Source organism: Maylandia zebra, linkage group LG23, assembly GCF_041146795.1.
Source record: "Maylandia zebra isolate NMK-2024a linkage group LG23, Mzebra_GT3a, whole genome shotgun sequence".
Lineage (NCBI taxonomy): Eukaryota > Metazoa > Chordata > Actinopteri > Cichliformes > Cichlidae > Maylandia > Maylandia zebra.
Genome location: NC_135188.1, coordinates 8,662,606 through 8,685,694, shown reverse-complemented (window position 1 = coordinate 8,685,694; position 23,089 = coordinate 8,662,606). Strand labels below are relative to the sequence as shown.

Below are 23,089 nucleotides of genomic sequence, written 5' to 3'. Positions count from 1 at the left end.
CTTCCGTTGTCTGCCACTACACAAGCTTAAATTAAACATCATTCATCATGCAGAACTCACAAACAAGTGACATGGGATCTAAAAGTCTAACAAGACCTGTGTAGATATGCAATGTAGCAAACATCCTTACACGTCAGTTGAGCTATTGTTTAATCATTAGAAATAAAGTAAAGCGGATGCAGTGGGCATGTCTATCTACAGTGTTCTTTGGCATTAACTACGCTGGACTACATTTATTGATTGACTGAACTTTTCAGAGATAGCCAAAGATAGCCATATCTGCTTTTAGCTCAGCCTTTGAATGTAACAGGACATTTCTGCACTGCATGTACAAAAATCCAGTCTTAGTTTTAAACCATATTATCTTTTGACTACAGGCAGAAAATAATCATTCTGAAGATGTTACACGTTTTACCATTTTTCATTAAACAGTGTTAGCATAAAAAGGTAATGTTTGAACAACAAGAAATTGTCATTTTGATTAAAACTAAACAACCCCTCAGCTTCTAAACTATAAAACATCTACTGTCCACTTTTGTTTGAGCAAAACTTCCATAATAAAGGGAAATGCTTATATGCCATTAACGCCATTACGTGAAATGGGAATTGCACCGATTATACATATTTTTATTAAGCTGTGTGCAGTTGTATTTTAAGTCTCCCCATATAATTGCAGAATCAGTTGTGACTTAAAGTTTAAAAATAAAAGAATTTCGCTCCACACAAACTAAAGAGGAAATTGCAATAATAGTTAATAATCCCATGACCGTGGCTTGTGATAGCACATATAGTGTTAGATATTTCTATGAATTTCAGCCCTAATAATAACACTTGTTATAAAGACCCCCAAATCCAACGCCTTTCTGCACTGAATAAATAATTATAAAACATTATTTTTTACTTGCCGTTACTGGACAAAGTCAAATAATGTCAATGATGTGTGCAAATAAAACATTTTTCCCTCATGTACTGCACCACATTAAGTCTTTTTCAATGTGTATAATGTATATTCTTATGAAACAATTACAGCAAACACTAAAAAGAAGAGCGAGTTAGAAAAGAAAGAGGCTACTAGCCCATTTGTACTTGAAGTTATATCAGTCACCGTTGGCATAACCAGAGTCATAAAGTGATATGGTGAATACAAAATCCAAAAAAATAAAAATATATTAGTCAATTCTATAACAGTCTAGTCTGATGATCCACAGACACTGAGCTCTGAATCAAGTTGTTAATAAAACCATGATGTTGTCAAAAACTATGGACACGTCTTGTAGAAGAATAACTTGCACCTTAATTTGGGCCAAAACAATTTTTTGTTGTTTTTTTAATATAAAAATCTCAATCTCATTTGAGTGATGTTTCTGTACTTTTAGTTTTTAAGTCAGAGTGACCTTTAAAATTATTATACTCAGGCTCTCTCCTACTGATTCACAAAAGAGCTTCAAATAACTGCCTGGAGGCATTTCCAAGATGCCTAGACTTCTAGATTTTTCTAGAAGGATATTTGATATTTTTATTTAAACAACCCATCTTGGGTCTGATTTACCCAACAGTATGGCATCTAATCAGCTATGTCTATAGCCACGGACATAGCCGTCTTTAACAAAAGCTAATTATTATGGGTTAAGGCCACCTTAAACCTATACTTTAAGCCTAATCTAATTAATATTTAACAGAGTAACACAGGGAATCCAGATTAAAAATATGAAAAAGAGAGATTCAGTTTAGTTTTAACTATTAAGCAGGAAAAGATAAATACATACAATAGATTATACATTTACATTTATCCAGACTAGGCCTCTTGTAATATACCTTTAGAGAGCTTAACGAGACACAACATGTGTATAACAACAGTAGTGATAGAGCTTTTGTCTGAAGTTAATCAAGGTTATAGCAAGATGTAGTCAAAGAACTGAACTACTTTGCATCTTCGCATGACAAATTCATTTGAAATTCTCTGGTGACTCAGCCAGCACCATTCTCATTTCCATATTCATCATTTTCATGACAGACTGCAAATCAAAAATAGAGCACTACTGAAACATGGACGAATAATAGCTCTGTAACAGCTTCTGATGAATTAGACTTTAAACAGCCTAATTAACCCAGGCGAATATGCACAAGCTCTAAACAGTCCACTGCTGCAACCCGGAGCTAAATTCAGTGGTTAATTTCCAAGAAAGTCTTACCTTTTGTCTTTGAGTGGTGCTTAATTCGCCAACTCCTCCACCTCAATATAGTTAAAACTTGTAGTTAAAACTTGTCCGAATTCACCTGTTGAACAGAAACAAAAAAAGCTAAAATTACAAATTGGTGGCTTTGAGAAAAGAGTCATCACTGACTCAGAGCTAAAACATCTAGGTCATCACGAGCCTCCCACAGCACTGCAGAAATAAGATGACACACTTCATTCACCAGCTTTGAAAGGGTCTCTTTACAGATAACATAAATAAAAAAATATGTTAACCTGAATGTTAGTTTGTGCAATCGTAAGAAAAAGTGATGCTGAAGGAGTGTGCGAGTGTGCGTGTGTGTTTCAGCACCACACTCGTAAATTGTATTCCACTGAAACGGCCTTACTTAGAGTATCTAGTTATATAGATACTCTCTGGAGAGTACACAGTTCTGGTTCTGTTGGATCTCAGCTCTGCTTTTGATACTGTAGATCACAGTAGCATGATAAACAGACTCAAGAACTTGTTTGGGATTACTGTTTTAAAAATGGTTTATGTCATATTTGTCTTAGAGATCTTTTACTGTTTGCATGAATTATGTGACGTCAGAATCAACAATTTTGCCATGTGGGGTACCTCAAGGATCTGTCCTGGGTCCAGTTTTCTTTCTACTTTATATATTCCCCCTAGGCCAAATTATTAAGCGCTATAAAAATATCTCCTATCATCTCTATGCTGATGACATTCAACTATACTGTTCCTTCAGGATTTCTGAGTTTTAGAAATTGTTTAATTTAAGTAATTGCCTGACAGAAATCAGCCATGGTTAAATGACAATTTAACCACGGTTCCAACTAAACTGTGATAAAACTGAAACTCTAATTATTGCTCCAGGCCACATGGTCTCAGAAATTAGACAGCATATCAGCTTCCTAGACCCTTATGATTTGATTTCCTCCCGTTTAGACTACTGTAATGGTCTTTTTACTTGTTTTAACAGATCAGCCTTAAATCGTCTTCAGACTGTGCAGAATACTGCAGCACCTCTCTTAACAGGCATCAAGAGAAGATCTCATATTACTCTAGTTTTAGCCTCCCTTCACTGGTTGCCTGTAAGTTTTAGGTTTCATTTTAAAATTTTAGTTCTAACCTTTGGGGCCCTACATGGTCAAGCTCCCCAATATTTATCGACCTGCTGAAACCACATTCGTCTTCTCAAGCTTTAAGGTCATTATATCAGAGACTGCTGGTGGTACCGCGCACTTTCAGGCAGTGGCACCACGGCTGTGGAATTCTCTTCCACTGTCTCTACGCTGCACGGACTCCATTGATTCTTTTAAATACAAAAGCATTTTATTAATTTCCTCTTATGTTGTTTTTATTGTTTTACATTGTTGTTTTATTTACTGTTACATTGTTTTATATTTCCATTTCTTGTGTTGTAAAGCACTTTGTGATTTTTATCTGTGAAAAGCACTATATAAATACATTTTACTTACTTAACTTACTTACAATAATTATTGTCACATATTATGCCTGAATGTCTATTTTCTTGTAACTGTGCGGACTCGTCCACAGAAAAGTATCCACTAACTATTTTTATTTTTCAGTTGCCAATTCATTAGTTAAGAAAAAAAGAAAATAGCGTCAACAAAAATGTCACATTTGCCTGAAATTAAATCAATATCTTGGTAAAAAAAATAAAAAAAAACTATTAAAAATCTTAAATGCATTAATTAAACAGAAAGAAACTGAGCAAAACAGAATATTCTAGAAAATGTGAAGCTGCAGCCAAAAGTTGTTTAATATCTCGCTTGGCGCCCAACTTAATGCTGGTAATTACAAATGTTAATTTACTTTATACGTGGAAAAACTCCACAGGTAATAATATTGTTTCAGCAATAATGGATGGATGTTCTAGTTACCGTCTATATTTAACTGACTTCTTATCATTAAATAGAATCATGATGCTTTTACAGCCTACAGGGTGCAAACAGTCATAACCTCAAACAAACAGTAGCATACAAATATGTGTAAGTACAGACTTGGAAGCATCAATGTAAAAACTTGGGTTCAGCTTAGGCAACATTGGCACAAGACGCAACTGATCAACTTCCACATTTTCCAACACAAAAAAAAACTTTTTACAAATCATCTATTTGGTTTTTGTCACATTTCTCTGTGCTTTTGTCTTTTACTAAAAAAATAACGAGTCATTTTCAGAAATACAAAATCATTAGTGAAGTTGCTGGTATACTAACGTCACTTTTAAGGGAAACCCCAGTAGACTTGACCTATTTTTTTCTTCATCATAGTAGCATCATTCTAAGACAGTTTTCAATTCCACCTAATCTCCATGTAGATCAGCTTCTTTATTTTTACAAGAATTACTTGCTGTCAAAAAAAGTTACCTTTGCTCTGTATTGTATATTTAAAGATTTTACTGCATTTAAATTTAATTTATGATGTTTAACTTACAATAATATCATAATTAAACCAACAGATTACTAGCAGCAAAAAGAAGGTGAAACATAAGCAAGACTGCACTGTATTTTTACTACTCACTAAATATCCATTCTGGTAAAGCACAAACAATGAGTATAATAAAAACATAAGTAGTTCAGTCCTTACACATTTTTACAAGTTCAAAAGTTCAACATCAAACAAGCCTCCGCCTGCACCTCGTCAGCTCCCATAACTCCGATATCACTGCGCATACTGAGCCAAAGAGATAAATTGTTTACTAAGAAATGGAACTAGTGTTTAGGTCACACAAAGAAACAACTGCTGACAAAGTCTGTGAATGAAGAGGAAAAATCCTCTCAGCTCTCAGTGAAAGGTCAGTGTGACACAAACAACCCTGTGTGGTGAAAGGATTTCTCTGCAACTAATGCTGCTGTCAGAGATCATTGTCCTCTAAAGGCTTGGGGACAGCAAAGAGAAATCTTCACGAGCTTGTTAATATTTCACTTGCCACTGCTCTGTGTGAAAAACTAATTATGAGCCAACACATAATTCATTAATTTGGTAATTAATATGTTGGTTTCAATAAAACTTCAAAAGAAAAAAATACTGTTTAACAGTGTACCATCTTGATGTCTGAAAATTATTTTGAGAATATTTACATCATATTTATTATAATACATTATTACAAAAAACAGTGATAAATTTATTTAGATCTTATAATGTGGTCTTCTTATTAAAGGTGGACTGTTATTATTCCACTGACCTCCAGTCTTTTTTAACTACCATCAAAAACAAAATAAAGTGTAGCCTGCTTTAGAACAGCATGACATATCACTTCATTACAGTCAACATAAACAATCTAGTAGCTGATTTCTTAGTGAGCTTTTGAATAACTGGCTTCATCAAGTGTAAACATCAAATGTTAGCAGTTAAAATGTTTGTTTGTTTTTAAACAAATACCACTTTATTTCACCCCAAGATAAATCGCTCTTATGTTAGTGGAAGGGGTTTCTGTGTCCCTGTGATCCCAGGGGCTATACTGTCAAGGGCTTTAGCCCTGGTTGGGTCTCCTAAGGCAAACTGGCCCTGGGTGGGGAGACAAATGAAGAGCGATTCCGAGTACCCTGTGAAAAGAAATTACTGTGGTTACTGGGGCCCAACCTTGGAGCCAAGAGAGGTAGCTCAAGAGAGAGCATCTAGTGGCCAGGCCTTAGGGGCCAAAACATTCTCGGCAGGAACCTACTGTGGATTATGGACAAGTTGTTGCCCCAAGTGGAGAAATTCAAATATCCTGGAGTCTTATTCAAAGTGAGGGAAGCGGGAGATTAAAAGACTGACTGTGGCATTGCACCAGTTTGTCGTGGTGAAGCGAGAGCTAAGCGTAAAACTGAAGCTATCGATTTAGTGGTCTATCTATGTCCCTATAAGCTTTGGGTAGTCACTAAAGGAATGAGACTGCGGATACAAGTGGAAGAAATGAGTCTTCTTTGAAAGGTGGCTTGGAGATAGGGTAAGGAGTTCTTACAAGAGGGAATCAGTGTAGAGCTGCTATTCCTTCACAGAGAAAGAAACCAGTTTAGGTGGTTTGGGCATCTGACTTTGCTGCCTGGGTGAGGTGTTCCGGGCATGTCGTACTGCAAGGAGTGCCAAGGGTAGACCCGGGACAAGTTGGAGAGATTACATCTCTCGGCTGGCCTGGGAACACTTTGTGTTTCCCCAGATTAGCTGAAGGAGTTGGCTGGGAAGAGGGAAACCTCTGCAGATAAACTGCAGAAAAATGGATCCATGGATAGATAGCTTAATGGATGGATATTGTATTTCAGCAGAAACAAAATCTTACACAACTTCAACAGGCAATGCAATCCAAATGACACAACAAAAATTATTAAAACAGCAGTAAGGTTCCCTACTAGTGAAATCAGCATAATAAATGGCTGTAATGATAAGTTGATCTATCTCATTACAAAAGAATTGAAACCTCTGAGTCATTGTGAAATTGCATTTCACATCAAAAGAGGAAATACCTGTCAAATTTTTTCAGGTTTTTAGGTCAAGTTAAATGCTGACTTATCAACTCCTGTTTTCAGTAACAACTTCAGATGTAAAACCCATCAACAGCCAAAACTCTCATACAATAATTATTTGTAGTAATTGAAAAAAAAAAAAAAAGCAACAAGCAAGAGATTCATCTGAAAAAGGCTTTAGAAGTCATCCTCTGGCAGAGATTGAAAACAAAGCAATTAGTTTGTCTGACAAAATGCAGCAAAGACATGGTTAAGAACTTAAGAAACATAATATTACTAAGACAGGGTTGGACGAAAGACTTCTGAATGGAAATCTGGTGCTTGAATTCTATAGATGGATGCTGTAGCACAGATTTTGAGAGGAAAATGACCCTGAGGACACGATGCTCTAGTAGTCATCCTTGACACAGTGTGCAGTTCACATTCAAAACAAATGCACCAAGTTCATAGCATCAATGATTACTCAAGCAAAACACAAACTCTGTAATGTGAACTGACTAATGCAACTTCCAAAATTCAGCACAGCACTCCAATCTGCTGACTAACAGTATCAACTATAGATATAAAGCCCGAGTAGTGCCATTACCTTTTATCTGTCCTCTGAATAGCTGAAAGCTGCCAGAGAACATTGCACTGAATCAACACAGGCTCCTCTCTATCAGGAAAACTTGATATGACAGGCGTTCAGTAATTACATTATTAGGCATAGCAGGTAATAATATAATCTGTATGTGTTCCTCTACCTCCGTCATAGCTCACGGTGTTGCCAGTCCCTCCTCCTCCGTTTAAAGAAAATCTGCCATGCTCTACTGCTGCTTTTTATTCCAAATAGCCACAGCATCTAACGCACAAAACACTTATTCCCTGTAAATGTAAATGTGCAGTTGAGGTTTTAGAATAAAGTAGAAAAAACGTGACGCTTAAATTAAGATGCCAAGTAGAAACAGATAACACAAGTAAAATCTAATCTACCAAAGCAGAGAGAAAGTGGAGAAAGAGAAAATTTCTGCTTCCTCCTTTTACCTGCAGCACAATGTAGTGCCAGCAACTAAAAAGGTGTCAAAGTATTTTTCCATGCTCTGCTAACAGCTTCAACATCTATTTATGGGTAAAAATGGAGTACAGAGACTGTACCGTCTGTAAACACAGCTGCCAAAGATTTATCAGTTAATACAGCTTGACCAACACTGGACCCTTTTTTTTAACTTAAAAATTCTGAAAACAACAAGTCATTTAGACACATTTAAAGTAATCAAAGGCACACACTAAGATGCCTTTGATCCATCTTTTTTCCGACCATTATTAGAACATTTTCCGTTGTAAGAGAAACAAAGGAAGAGGGAAATTGCTCCCAAATTACTTCAGGTTAGTACTTCTCTACAGTCACGGTTACTCATCAGTCAATGAATATCATGCCAAATAGATATATCTGTTACTTGTATATATCTATAGAAAGATGATAAAAAGGAAGATACCAACTTGATAGTTTAATTAGTTTAATGATTAACAATGAAATCAAATCCTCACTATTGCGTTTACTGCCCATCACCACAGGCAAAAAAATAAAGGGTAAGCATGGAAGAAAAAAAAAAACAAAAAAAAAAACACACACAACCTTAAGAGTGGTTCTAGTTGTTCTTAATCACAACAGACAGCATTGTAATTAAAGGTATTTTTCAGCTTCCAGGCTTAAGTTAAAGTCTATGCCATTTTCCCACAATTAAAAAGCTATGACAGTGACAAATAATAAATACTGATTTGCAGTTGTGGTTCTCGAAATGAACAGAGTGCACAAAGTGAAGCGTATAAACCATTTCAATACCGTTTGTATAAAGACGCCAGGTTGGCATGTTAGTCACCAGTTTATGTACTGTATAAAAACAGATCTGTCATGTTTTATTAAATCTGAACTTAACTAAACAGAATCAAATAACTTTGATTAGTGAAAGTCTTCTGTGTATCCAATTAGTGTCAAAAGGAGAAATACTCTTTATTCTGGGACAACAAAAAAGGAAGAAAAACAAAAAGTCTGAGAGAGAACCTTAGCTTTGAAGTGACCATTTCAGAAATACAGCGTGGTTACTGGTGTCTTGCTCAGAATAAATTACTGTAAAAATCAATTTCTAATTACAGAAAAACAAATCTTGCTTTATTTTTTATATCATAGGGCTGCCACAGCTCTCCACTGTGTTCAGTTTGCAGGCAGCAGTGTCAGCAACGCAGCAAGTAAAGCTTTGCTGACACCCGTATGAGACTATACAGTTTCTCATTAGCATCTACAAGCTATGATCCAGCTGTGTCCAGACACTTCTGGACCAGACTGACAGAAGATGAGACGCGATCGATTTTAGGACAGGTGAATAAGGAGCACCCGGGGCGGATATAGGGCTCGAAATCTGAGAGAAATGACAAGAGTCACAAAGATTAACACAGAGGGGGGAATAAAAGACATACGTCTAAATTAAAAAAATTTTAAAAAGACGCGTAAATATAGAAATATGTGCCGATGAGGTATTCACGGTGGTAGCGTTTGTAAAAATCAACTGAGCTTGAACCTTGACGCGACAAACACAGGTACAGCTCATGTTTCCTTCCGTCTCCTCCTGCCTGTGATGCCGGCCGGTACACCGGGTACTGATTGCCTGGAGGCTAACGCCACCTAGCTTGCTTCGCTAACGCCAATTACAGCAACAAACCAATAGCTATATACTTTAACACACTTCCCGAGACGTGTGACACACACTGGGAATATATGTACACCCGATTTAAAAAGAAGAAGAAGAAGATAAAACAACATACCTGTCTGTATCGTACGTCGCTGGCTCGCGACTTTATAATAGAAGGTAGCGCGTTTGACTCGTCGGCAACAATGTACTGTATGTGTGTCAACCCACTTTCAGCTGAAGCTAGCTAGCTAACGTGCAGCATTAGATAAGAATGTGGGTCACCGGGCCTTTGGCCAGTCTCTGTCACCAAAGAAGCCGAAGCAAAACTGTTCCGTTTACACATTTACGTCTGTCGATAGTATACACAGAAGCTGCGGATAAAAGCGACACAAATACGGAGCGGAACCAAACGGTTGCGAGTTGACACTTACCCCGAGCAGTCTCCTCTTTCATCGGGATATCCCTGCAGCCAGTGGCGCTGCAGACGGTTGACTGCGCAGCGCTCAGGCAGACTCACTGGAGCTGGAAACGGTGCCAAGAGAGCCTACCTCCCTACAGATCCACTGTTTACACATAAATTACACCTGGCTGGAGAGGCCTGATCCAAATCCAGATTTACCTACATTACATTACCCGTAAAAAGTTAATAGAGAAGTCCCAAAAATGAAAGTAACTATATCCTCCAGCTCAGCAGATTAATTTTTTTCATGCTTCAAATATTTTTGATTAACGTCTCTGTATTTTGATTACTGTGTATTCAAAATGCCTTTAAGGACAAGTCAAATGTTTTCCGTTGATTTATTTTCCCGTCGCCATTCTCCTAGCTTTAAACTTAAATAACGTGTAAATAATGAGTTGACAATAGTATTTTAATGCGTCTTTAACTTTGAAGTCTACTTGATTATGGCATATTTAATAGACTGGCCATAAAATAGGTAAAATACTGAATTTGTTAAACCTTTAAGAAGAAAAAAAAATGTTTTAGTGGATTTTTTTGACATCTAATAAGTAAGTAATTAATTAAACATGAAAATAAACTAAGCCTACCATAAACTGGAAGGGAGTGAGCTTATATGCAGGAATGTGATTAAAGAAATTAGATCATTATGCAATTATTCCCTCTCAGTCCATCAAATTCCTCCCACCTTGAACTTTTAAGACTTACCGGGGAAAAAATTCCAGGAGTAAGCGACACTTCTTTGGAATACTGCAAGGTTTCCGGTCCTTCCTATTTTTGTTTTTAGTTTGTTTGTTTTTACAGCAGGGCCACTTTAATTCCATTATCTAATAAACATGAAGTTATAGGTCCATTGCTTTAGGGTAAATATATGTTACCATGATTTAATGTTACTATGATGACTCAACTCTCTAGCTCAAGCTAATTAGTCCTTAAGATGTCCAGCCTCTGACAGCAGACTTGAAAGTCTGTGACAATCGTAATTCTGCGTGTAGACAATTGTTATTTGATTTGCAGAAGAAATTCATCTATCTTCAGTGTTATTCCCCAGGTATGACACCCTGTCACTTCCAAATCATCTTTTTTAGAAAGAAGAGCAAATTTCTGTTAATTGCCATTTGATGATCACTCTCATTTTCCCATTGTGAATTTTTCATATGCCTTCATTACACATAGCCTAAGCCCATATTACACAGAGCTAGAAAGACATCTATAAACACCTCCTCTAACCCTAAAACCTCTCCCCTGGATTCTTTTTGTCATTTTTCAGGGAAACTTGTAGGGAATTTTCTGTCTTTCCCCCCCCCTTTTTTTTTTTTTTTTTGATGAGCTGAGATGGAGTGACCCTATACAAAATCAAAACCAGGTCTCTGCATTACTTTTGCTTTGCAAAATTTGAATGTCAAGAGCTTGACGTCTATCCGGCTTTATTTTTACATAAAGCATGCAATACCTTGTCACTCCTCTCTGCACCAACCAGCCAACATTCATGACGTGACTGATGGTAATAAAACAAAACCTGTGGACACAGTTTAACAGAAACAGAAAGAAATGCACAGTATTCAGCTAACAACTAGCAGCCTTTCTCACACTGATGCATTCCCATCACTCACATCACAATGTTGGCCTCACACTCAACCTGAAACAATAAAAATGAGAACTGGGAAACTACACTTTTAAGTGAAGCTTACTTAATATGCAAATCAGTTCAAGTTAATCAAACATAATCAGTTTAAATAGGTAGTAAAATGAATTGTGTTATATATATATATACATATATGTGTGTGTGTGTGTGTGTGTGTGTGTGTGTGTGTGTGTGTGTGTGTGTGTGTGTGTGTGTGTGTGTGTGTGTGTGTGTGTGTGTGTGTGTTATTACTATGAGTCAAAGGCCTTAAAATGTTAGTACTAAATGTTTTACATCTTGCACTTGACACATACCCCTCATTGGCTGGCTGCAACTAAGACTATAAACTAAAATTGAAACTGAAACTTAAAAAAGCACATTATGGAACAATGAAACCTAAACTAAAACGACCACACTTGGGGAAAAAAAACTGTGACTAAACTAATAAAAGTAATAACTCAGATTGTGCATACTTCAAAACTAGTCATTTGAATAATTTTCCTTCTTCAGTTTGATGTCCAAAGAAGATCTGCATGCATAGGAGTGTTTTTTGTTTGTTTGTTTAAAGAATATAAATTCCGCTTGCATTTGGCCTACGCTTTCTAAGTTTTCTCAAGCAGACTCACGTGTTACTTTTGCGGTAATTCACAGCCAGGGGACAAAATAAAAGCTATTGTTGTAATTTTATATGTCATTGTTTTATATCTTATTTATCGTTGTTGTTCTTTGTGTCAAGTTTGTTTGAAGACAGGATTATTTGTCGATAAATTATCTCTGTCTGCCCTTTGGACGTGTGTCTTTATGTTTATCGGCCAACTCCGGGGTAGCCTACTCATCTCCATGACAACAGGAAGTAGCAAACCCTGCAATGCCACCTTTGGCCACGTTAAGGATGTGTGGCGCTTTTCCGATACTTTGAGGGAGATATTACAGTTTTTTCTGATCTTTAGGAATTAGAAACAACCAATCTTTCCGAAATTGTACGCAATAAACATGGAGTAGTACACCAAACGATTCTAAATTAAATAGGAAAAAAATAATAATTGCAAAACTTATTAGAAAGAGTTTACACTTCGCCTAAGTTTGTCATACCTAGGCTACTGCAAACCCCAAACAAATTATAACATTTAAAACTCAGTCTATAACAGAGCATTCAGTTTGCCCTGGACCACAAGTATTAATGGTTTAGAAATTTAACTATTCGGGATAAAACAAACAGATTTTACACAGTAAATTATCTTTAAAACGGTTTTAAGATTAATTATGAAAAGCCAGGGACAAAGAACAATACTGTAATTTATAAACCCTATAAATTACAGCATTATCACCTTATCACAGTCTGCGTCTTCTTCAAGCCTCCCCTGCAAGCGTCTTAAATTTAAGCAAACATACAGAGGCAGCAATAAGAAAAATCACCACAGAGCTTTAGTTACAATTTCAAAGCTACAAAAACAATTAAAAGGGCTATAATATGATTTCTTGCTCACATGTGCTCATCTCTAAGGAAGGATGGCAGACGGGCAATTTGGTCAAAAAACGTTTTTCGTTTTTCCAGTTATGTGATGATAGTCTTCAGTCTGGCTGGAACCCACTGAGTACACAGAAGAAATAGCCTTTCTGGAGGTTATTGATTGGTGTCCTGTGTGAAATGCTGCAGTTGGATTTTATTTTATTGACTTGGCAAGAGCTCCTGTGGTATTTTACACAACTGCTCTTTCTGTTTTTTAGGTTCGCACACTAATTACGCCTTAAAGATAAACACATTCTTATTTATCGTGCTGTCACTGTTTATACCCAAAAGACTGATTACAGTGTTTGCCCTCGATCATTATAGTGAGGTCACTCTTGAAAAAGAGTTGTTGTTGTTTTTTTCATCTCAGTGAGACTTGCCTGGATAAAGATAGGCCATAACAATAATATTTCACGATGAACTAAAGGAATTTGAACACTTTTAAATTCATTCACTTATCTCACCGGTGAGTAACTCTCTGTGAAATAATCGGAATGTACTTATTTATAGATCTATACAGCGCGTAAACATCATTATATACATTTCCTTCCTCTTTAAAGCGACACACCAGCATCGAAAACAGAATACAAAGAAAGAGGCTTTAACTGGCTGATGATAGCGACATCTACTGTTGATAGTAGTAATTACACATTCGTGTTCCGTGGTTGGTAATTTGCACTTTTTTTTGCACCAAATAAGTAATAAAATAAAATCCTGCCAGTAATTATCTAATACCTTATAACCAAATATCTAATCAGTCAATTGCAACTCAATGTATTTAGGAACGTAGACATGGTCGTGTTATTTGTTTATGTTGCGCATCAGAATGGGAATAAAGGGGAATTCAGGTTACTTTAAATGTGGCACGGTTATTATTTCCAAATGGGCTGGACTGAGTATTTCATAAACAGCTGATCCACTGGGATTTTAACCACAACTTCCTCTGTAAACCAAGGATTATCTGTAAAAGAGAAAATATCCAATGATCAGCAACTCTCTGGGCTGAAATGCCTTATTGATTTCAGAGATTAGAGGAGAATGACCAGACCGCCTTCCCGATGAATACTAAGTCAAATGGCTACTCATTCCAACCAAGGAATGCAGAAGAAGATCTCTCAATTCACATGTTGAATATTGAAGCATGTGATATCGACAGAAGACCACACCAGGTGTCACTGCTGTCATCTACAATCACACAGGTGGCCAAAAACTGGACAATAAAAATTGGAAAGCCATTGTCTGGTCTGATGAGTCTTGATTTCTGCTGAACATGCAGAGAGTAGAGTCAGAATTTGGTGTAAATAACATGAAAGCATGGTTCCAACCTGCGTTGTTATCAGTGGTTCAGGCTGGTGGTGGAGTTCCAGATGTACTTAATAAATTGTCTGATGTCACACACATGAAAAGTCACCACAAAAGGTGGAGAACAACAAAGAAAATATCCCAGCCAAACCCCCCAGAAAACCAAGCAGATATAGTGCTAGTTTAGTATCAGAGCCTCAACACCTGAGGCTTCTGCAGTAGGAGGAACTTACTTTACCATCTGTAACTTTATTATTATTAAAATTACACATTATACAACTGTATATCAAACAAAGCCATTTTCATGTTTAAATTACTCTTACTATTTTATGTAAAAACTTAATTCACCCCTTCACTCCTTCACTCTATTTTACACTGTTTTCAAATGTACTGAAATAGAACTAATCACACTGAAACAAAATTACACAACTACACCCAGCCACAGATAGCAGTTTTAATAACACAAAACAAAATATGGATAAATTAATAGTGTTTTAATTAATATCCATTGTGTACATTCAAACATCACTATAAAGCAGAGGCAGAGGGATGTGTTTGATGTCTGGATCACTCAGTGGCGGTACAGCAGCCTGGGTCTCAGGGTCTGTTTTGTCTCTGTACACTAAGCTTCAGAGGTGGAGACTCTAAAACACATGCAGGATGTGTATGAGTAGAAGATACAGATACATGCATTTGACATATAAACGGCATATAAACGCGGTCCTACGAGTCTAGTACAAAAGTCAAGAGGATAAATATCACAAAAACTCCAAAGCACTCTCTTTTCATGTAAAATTAAAATGCCTTTATGGAATAGATATAGTTTTTTAATTGTTGAAGACGTATATGCCAAAACGCACTGTGCATGAAAGTGCCTTTGGGTTTTTGATATTTTAGCTTATTTTAGCACAGTCACATAATCATTAATAAACTCCTAGAGCTTTTTCTTCTACTCTAAATTTCATGTACAATTACTTAATCTTTCAAACATAACATGAAGGCAGGAAAAAAACTATAACCAAATTTTTACCTTTAGTTCATTCATACTCTAAGGATCTTCTCCCATTCCGTGGCTGTAAGTGTAAACACAATTTTTAATTTAATTTCAAATTCTGCCTATTTTGTAGGCTTTTTAATTCCTTTTTAGTGGCACAAATGTAAACATACCCGATAGAGAAAGTAGCCTCTGCTCTGGATTCCTCCAGGTCCCTGGAGGTCGGCCTGTAAAAACATTTAAAAAACACACAATTTAGCCACCTGCAAAATTGCTCTTAGTGTTGTCTACAGCACCTCTTCACCACCAACATGTACCCACTCAAAGACTCACATCTGGATTTGAAAACACACACTCTCCACGTTTCTTGCTCACGTTTTATCGGCGTCCACTTTGTGTTTGTCAGTGCTTTGATAGTAAGTGGGGGAGGAATTCACCTGGCTTGCCACACCAATTATAGACCATAATAACTCTCAGCTTGGGAAAGAACAACTAATGTAGAGTGAGTTTGCACAGAGTGAGGAGAGCTCTCAGATATGCAACAGCATGATTGATGTGGACGCTCAGGATGTGGATAAACACACTGAAAACAATTACAGAATGGAGCACACACATTTCACTATAAACATTTGCAGCAAGCGCACAAAAGTGGAGCTGCTTTCATCGTGCCTGCTGCAATTATCATCATCTATTCATCACCTCTTTCTATACCATCCTGTTGCTCTTGAGATATCCAAATATATACGTTTAAGAAGTAACTTTGCATAATAGCTGTCCCACAGTGTAGGGGGATATTAAACAACACAGGATTTAATGACAGTTTGAGCCACTGATTGCATTTTGCATTCAAAAAACAAAGTATTTCTCTTTGTTTTATCAGTCAGTGGCTGTGGAGAACAGATGTGAGTGGTACATACGTGCATTGTGAGTCCTCTCTGTCTTCTAGTATTTAGTTGGGAAACTAGACGCAGAAGAGGGTGCAACTGAGGGGACTGACAAACATACACATATACAGACACATAGATAGATACAGGCAGATACACACACATGAATAACAGCAAAAAAGAAAGTACAGACTATGGAATGTACAAGGGCAAAGAGAAAAACAAGTTTTTTTCTCTCAACAGATAAACGCATGCTACACAGAAATACAAATGTACAAATGCTTCCTCACTGCAGCAAAGTGTGTTGCCTGTATAAATAGATCACATTCTGTGTCTCATTCTGTATCACAGAGATGGTGGAGTGAGAAAGCGAACAGCATCATATGTCACCGAAGCAAAATGCTGTGTTATTTCAGTAAAAGTTGCTGCATGTGCATTAAAGGATGTTTCCTGTCTGTGCTGGCTTCAATAACCATAAATCCACACCGAGGAAAAAAATATGATGTTTGTAAATATGACATCTGTTTTTCACACTGCGTATAATATTTGACGATGTAAACGTATCATTCTATTTTATATTAGCTGTAGAAAAAGGCTCCCTGCATCATCTAGCTTGAGTTCTGTTATGTGGTAAACAGCCAGAAAGTCTTTTGCATACAGAAACAACATGAACAAGGATTCATCTTCATCAAAAACAAACATACAAACAAATAAATAATGACATATTTTCCTTATAGTTAAGTATAAAATTGTGCGCTAAAATATCATCTGCAACTTCAGACACAATCCCCTTTGCTTTTGACACAACATTTGTGTGAGGTGTCAGGTATGAAGGGCAGACAGGAAGGATCGCTAACCCTAATACATCCAGGTTCTCGTGCGATCATGAAGCACAGCCTCCTACTAATCTATGATCTATAGGTATTTCACATGCAGAGCAAACACAGAGCAAAATTTTATCATACATATGTACATATTTAGATATATTAGGACCGTGCATGTTTACATTTCCAAGTGTTGGTCTGGCATGCATTTGTGGTTAGGGGCATGACGTGCAGTTACTTTTAATTGCTGGTGTTAATAGCTCTGATAGGCCTAAATTCAGCCGATTAAGAGGCGTCACAACAAGAAGTGCAGATTCAGTTGTAAAACAAAAGAGGTGGTTTTTTTAGGTCAAGCAGCATTCTGCAGCAATCCAGTTCAATCTTTTAACTTACCCCTCCCTTTGACAAGACAGAACCTTGTGGTCTAGAGTAATGAAACAAAAACTGCACATAGAGGGCAGGAATATATATATATATATATAAAAATAACAAAAATAACAACCAAACCCACTCAAAAACCAGCACAACACATGCAATGTTTAATCTATAATGATAGCCATATAAGGCAAAGCATTAAAGTGTGAGAAAACATTTACTTACCCTTTTGCTATTTTCTCTCACATTCAGCTCCTGAACACACAATGAAATATTGACAACTAAATTAGTCTTTGGTCTTTTGCATGTCTTTTTTTTTTACTGTTGACATTGTATGATGTTAGTGGGAGGGTCATCTCATGCGTTTGTAGCTGTGAGCACTGAAGCTCCACCCACATGCTGTTCACATGTTGCTTACGAGGAGCAGCCAATCAGAAAGATCTCGATAAACAGGAAGGCGGTGGAATATGAAACTGCTTGTGAGCCGGCACCAAATCCAAGTATAAGATCCTTTTAAATTATGAATTATGCAAAGCTGCTCTTGTAGAGTCCAAGATTAAAGACATCAGACTGGAGAAAGAGCAAAATAGATCCTTTTAAAATTATGACTGTTGCACAGTATTTGTGTCTTTATAGTTCCACGTATAGTTTTCATAGTGTTTTGTATTGGATAGGGAAAGCAGGGTATCTTAGTCCAAAGTCTTCATACTGTGAATTCTCTGAGTTATGGTTTGGTCGTTCTTTGTGAATTCTGTCATAATGCCATAATTAATGTTTTAATGTTGTGTACCAAATTCTGCAAAACAAAAGTGCTTCATGTTACTTTTCAAGTAAACAACTCTGAGGTACCTTTGATTTCTGAACCAGCATCAACACACAGAGTTCTCCTAAGACATCAGATGCCTGGAAAGAGACCAGAGAGTTGTTTAAATGTTTCAAGTTATTAAAATACACACACACACACACACACACACACACACACACACACACACACACACACACATATAGATATATATATATATATATATATATATATAGATATAGATATATATAACTCACCAAAAACCTCAGGTCTTCAGAGAGGTAGGATGAGCACATGGCATCAATCTGCAAAGCGACACAGAGAATGGTGGAGGAGTGCAGCAACAGAAATGATTAAAAAGAATAAATCAGTGTGCTTTACCTCTCTGAGTAGCTGCCCCTGATCTGCTGTTGCCTGCTGAAGATCTGCTGGAGCACCTTTTTGTTTCATACAGAAACACATACAATATACAGTTAATACAGAAACTGACGCAACCGATTTACAGTTTTTCTCCCTTGCCCAATTTGTCATTTCTATGATTCAGGGGTCAGCTAAAACCAAGGAAGAACAGGAACTGTTATTATTATTATTATTATTATTATTATTATTATTATTATTATTATTATTAACAATAGTAATAATGATATGTATTATGTATGTGTTAGACCTTTAGACTGTATTTATGAGACTAAAATCTTTAAATGTATTCAAATACATGTATATAAATGTTCAACTAGGAGTAATAAAAAACTCTCTGTACAGCAAGTCAGTGTCTGAAGTATGTTAAACTGTATTATCCCCATCAAATAAAATTTTAATTAAAAAAAAAAGACATTTAAAATGTTTTACCACATTAGGCAAATAGCTGAGAACACTTTTCTATATTCTGAAGAAATTATAAATTAATTGAATATGTTTTTATGATGAAAATCAATTTGACTTTTCCTCACTTGACAAATTTTATGCTCATTACTATCTCAGCATTATTTTACTGTGTAAGTGCTTGCTTATTATTTCTGTATTTATTTTTTACCTCTTATGTTGCCCTTACAATAAAGGTAAAACAAACCCAACTCCTCACAACACATATAAATGTAAGTCTATTTTTGATCTACAAAATAAAATCTTTTGTAAACTCCTTCACCTTGGAGAATGACTTTTGCAGAAGACAATAAGTCAACATTTTCCAGCACTGACACTGACTCCAAAAGATTACACGCAAACTCACAGATTACTCCGACAGCTGGAGAACTGACTGTCAATCTACATCTAAGTACATCTCAGTCATTTGTTACTTTCTGTGAGCTAGTAAACGCAAAAAGTCAGGGGTTTAAGATTTTTTTTCCTTTCACCAAACTGTCTTGTACAGTTTGATATCATATCAGAAACTAAATCCAGGTAATATTGATACAGAAGATAGACAAGAAGTTCATGTTAAAGTTAAGATTTAAATTTCTTTATCACAAATCATTTTTATTTTGTTCTTTCTTAGCTTACTTGGATAGATAGATAGATAGATAGATAGATAGATAGATAGATAGATAGATAGATAGATAGATAGATAGATAGATAGATAGATAGATAGATAGATAGATAGATAGATAGATAGATAGATAGATAGATAGATTTAGACGTTATTCTTTAACTTTTTTAATTAGGAATAAACCTGCTTATAAGGAAATAAGCTGACTGACTTACTTTGGCAGACTGGTATGGTGAGAATGAGGAGGGCTGCGAAGGTGATGCTGGCCGTGCGGAGTGGACTCATGGCGCTGCTGCTGAGGCTGTGCAGGGTACTGAAGGCTCCGCGCTGACTTTGGCTCTGAAAGGTTCTCATCTCTCTCTTTGGCTGGCCTTTGGTGTCTTTTGTCTTTTGACTTCTTGCTCTTCTGACAGCTTGTATCTCACGTCAGAGAAATATGAAGGCTCGTGTCAAACACCCGCCTCTCGTGCTGACACTTGACTGCGTCACTGGAGCTCGGCGCGCGTAAAAGTTGTTTGATTGCCGCAACAGGTTGGCGGAACGAGGTGCTTCGGGCAGGCTGATGAAGGATGGATGTAAAGCAGGAAGTGAGTAAAGTTGTATCACGTCCATCAGAAAATAAATCAATAAATAAGATAAACATGTTTTTTTTTTCGTTTCGAACTTGAAAAATACGAATATGATAAAGTAGGCTACAGTATTACTCATGTCTTTGAATTGATATCTAGTTTCAGATCGGTGCCTATCTTCTTTTAGAATTGTAAAAATTCCCACATGAATTATTGTAAAGTATACAAAGTATTTATATCATAACAATCATGAGAAATTTTCTCCACTAGCTGTGGATTTTATTTATTTATTTTTTGTTATTAATATCATTAATAACTTATTTTTCCCAAAATAAGTTAGTATTCGGTCTTTACATTAATAATAATCAATTTGCACGCTTGTTGTTATTGCATCACATGAGCTCAGGAATCTATTAGCATGTTAGCGTTTTAAAATCACTTATGCTATGCAAACTTTTTCAGGTGTGGTCTTGGAGAGAGGTCACAAGATTCAGGTTCAGCTAAAGTAAACAACAGATTTGAGCCTTCCTTGGCAAAAATAAATAAATAAATAAATGGAACAATATACCTAAAGCACAAGAAACACACAACATTAACATTTACACATAAAGACTAAAGGGCGATTTATAGTACTGTATTGAATCCATGGTGGGCAAGGTCATCATTTGACTTCAGAGCAGAGTTACGCAAGCAACAAAAACTGCACATGTCCACACTGGCAAAACACAATCTATTTTATTAGCATAATGAGCATGTTAACTGCAATCTTTTACATTTTGTTTCACTGAGGTAGTGTCCTTGTGCTATTCAATATATGATGTTTACACTACATATTGCCACCAAACAGACTTATCAAGGTTGCTGACGTCTATGCCGCCACATTGTGTAGTTACATTACTAGTAAGGTGCCCATCCCGTTATGGCAAAGGCTATGTTATGAAAAATAAAGTATTAGTTAAACATAACACCATGAAGGAGCCAGGGGAGACAGAAGGAAGTAGAAAACACAAAGAAATCAAAATAAATCAAACCCAATAAGGTCAAACCCAGTAAACAAAAGATCTTCATATTAACAGCAAACATGTTTTTGTTTTAGTTATCTGTATATCCACTGTGCATGTATTAATGTGCATCAAAGCACTTGTTTGTATTTCTTCCACAAGTAAAATGTTCTTAAAGGAAAATCCTAAAAAAACATTTTGACACAGACCTGTACACTCAGCTCACAGTTTATAACCTCTAAACTAACTATTGTTAAACAGCTAACACCAGATGGCCAATACTTCACTAAAATTGGGTCATGCAACAGGACAATGATCCTAAGCACGAGAGTAAATCTGCAACAGAATGGTTGAAAAATACAAGAATATGCGTGTCATGGCTCAGTGTCCAGATCTCAACCTAAACGAAATCCTGTGGTAGGTGCATTAGAGAGGTCAATGGACTGAAGCAATGTTTTAAGCAAAAATTCCCTTACAGTGATGTGAGAGACCAATAAGGTCATACTGAAAATTTTAACTTCAAATTATTGCTGTTAAAGATTGTTCTATAAACTACCAAAACATGGGCTATGCACCATTAAGTCCTATGAAAACTTGGTTTTTCACATGATTGTAGTTATTTTTAATCATATTTTTTATGCTAAGTCACACTTTCATCGTGTGTTTGAACACAGGTGCCAGTAAAAAACAAGAAAGATGGTAAGTGATATAAGAGAGGTTTTAAAGGGGTAAAAAAAACACACACACACACACACTCAGGATAATCAAAACAAAAAGTTGAAAGGACTGAGAGTTGGTGTAGACCATAGCTTTGCTGGGAAGACATAAGCAGAGCTATATCCCAGTTACTGTTTATGACTTTTCACCTTGTTCCTAAAGCTTGAAATTGGTTCTGGTTTCATTTTATGTGGTCATCAGCAAAACATCACCTCACCTGTGAGATGGAAAATGTTATTTCACGCTTGAGACCCGCTCTAATAATCAGTGGTAAACACTAATGCAATATGATATTGTAGCATGGATTATTTAGTGCTGGTGCTAGTTATCCAACACACTGTTGTGCCCAATGATAACTAAAATAACAATGGCTATTAATTTTAATGAAAAGAGACAGAATATATGCAAAAATCCAGAAAAAACAAATATTACAACCGGTTACTTAATCAATCAATTATAGATCAGTCTTGAGCTCCATGCAAGATCTTGACTCATGGGATGAGGATGATCATGAGGAAGATAGTGGATCAGCCCAAAACGACATTACAGGAGCTTGTTAATGATCTGAAAGCAGTTGGGACCATAGTCAAGAAGAACACCGCTGGTAAAACACTAAGCACTAATCTTACAACATCTGCAACGTCTCCCTGCTCAAGACTGCACATGTACAGAACTGTTTGCCAGTGAACAGCTAAATGATTCAGTAAAGCCTTGGGGGGGAAAGTGCTGTGGTCAGAAGAAACCAAAGTGCAGCTCTTTGGCATCAACTCAATCCACCATGTTTGCAAGAAGAGAAATCCTGAGTATAACCCAAAGAGCACCATTGCGACCCTTAAAACCGAGATGGAAACATCATGCTTTGAGACTGTACTTTAGATGGAGGCATGTACTGGAACAAGTTGGATAAGAACCTCCTTCCCTCAGCTAGAACACTGAGGATGGGTCATGGATGGGTCTTCCAGCATGACAATGACCTAAAACATACCGATAAGGAAGCAAAGGACTGGCTAAGGAAGAAACACATTAAGGTCATGGAGTAGTGTAGGTAGTTTCCAGACCTCAATCATATAGAAAACCTGTGGAGGGAACCGAAGCTTTGCGATCCAAGAAACCTAAAAGAATTATAGAGTTTCTGTAAAGAGGAGAGAGGCAAAATCCCCCTTGCCAACAAGGGTTTCTCCACCAAGTACTTAGTAATGTTTTACGTGTAGCTT

At 36.5% G+C, this 23,089-nt stretch overlaps 2 protein-coding genes across 6 annotated transcripts in view; both read right to left on the bottom strand.

Moving 5' to 3' along the window:
- The window catches only part of clocka (clock circadian regulator a), a 34,620-nt gene extending 24,712 nt beyond the window's left edge, over positions 1–9,908 (bottom strand). For all 3 annotated transcript variants that reach the window (XM_004557148.4, XM_012920738.4, XM_076880630.1), the window contains exons 1-2: positions 9,765–9,908; positions 2,193–2,277 (exon numbers count right to left, since the gene is read on the bottom strand). The gene's annotated coding sequence lies outside the window, so the exon portion shown is untranslated. The remainder of the gene's footprint in view (positions 1–2,192; positions 2,278–9,764) is intronic.
- A 4,324-nt stretch (positions 9,909–14,232) lies between these two features.
- On the bottom strand, positions 14,233–20,063 carry nmu (neuromedin U). 3 transcript variants are annotated; one of them, XM_076880647.1, is made up of 10 exons: positions 19,804–20,063; positions 18,487–18,542; positions 18,363–18,410; positions 18,153–18,206; positions 17,529–17,558; positions 17,322–17,372; positions 16,138–16,212; positions 15,394–15,447; positions 15,257–15,299; positions 14,236–14,870 (listed from the first exon to the last, which is right to left on the bottom strand). In XM_076880647.1, the coding sequence occupies exons 1-9, from the start codon at positions 19,940–19,942 to the stop codon at positions 15,264–15,266; spliced, it is 543 nt and encodes a 180-aa protein (XP_076736762.1). In that variant the 5' UTR covers positions 19,943–20,063; the 3' UTR covers positions 14,236–14,870; positions 15,257–15,263. The 3 variants fall into 3 exon arrangements, 2 of the variants coding, with proteins under 2 accessions (XP_076736762.1, XP_004557206.1); XM_004557149.2 differs by lacking the exons at positions 16,138–16,212; positions 17,322–17,372 and having other exon boundaries at positions 14,252–14,870; XR_013095803.1 differs by lacking the exons at positions 16,138–16,212; positions 17,322–17,372; positions 17,529–17,558; ... (2 more) ...; positions 18,487–18,542; positions 19,804–20,063 and adding an exon at positions 15,554–16,130 and having other exon boundaries at positions 14,233–14,870.
- Between the last annotated feature and the right edge of the window lie 3,026 nt (positions 20,064–23,089).

What these genes read in the sequence shown, in the direction of transcription:
- nmu (XM_076880647.1), bottom strand. Translation starts at nt 19,942, where the DNA reads ATGAGAACCTTTCAGAGCCAAAGTCAGCGCGGAGCCTTCAGTACCCTG. An exon ending in AGGGGCAGCTACTCAGAGAG is followed by an intron (nt 18,411 to 18,486) that starts GTAAAGCACACT and finishes GTCGCTTTGCAG; the next exon opens with ATTGATGCCATGTGCTCATC. An exon ending in CTGTCTTGTCAAAGGGAGGG is followed by an intron (nt 16,213 to 17,321) that starts GTAAGTTAAAAG and finishes TATGTTTGTCAG; the next exon opens with TCCCCTCAGTTGCACCCTCT.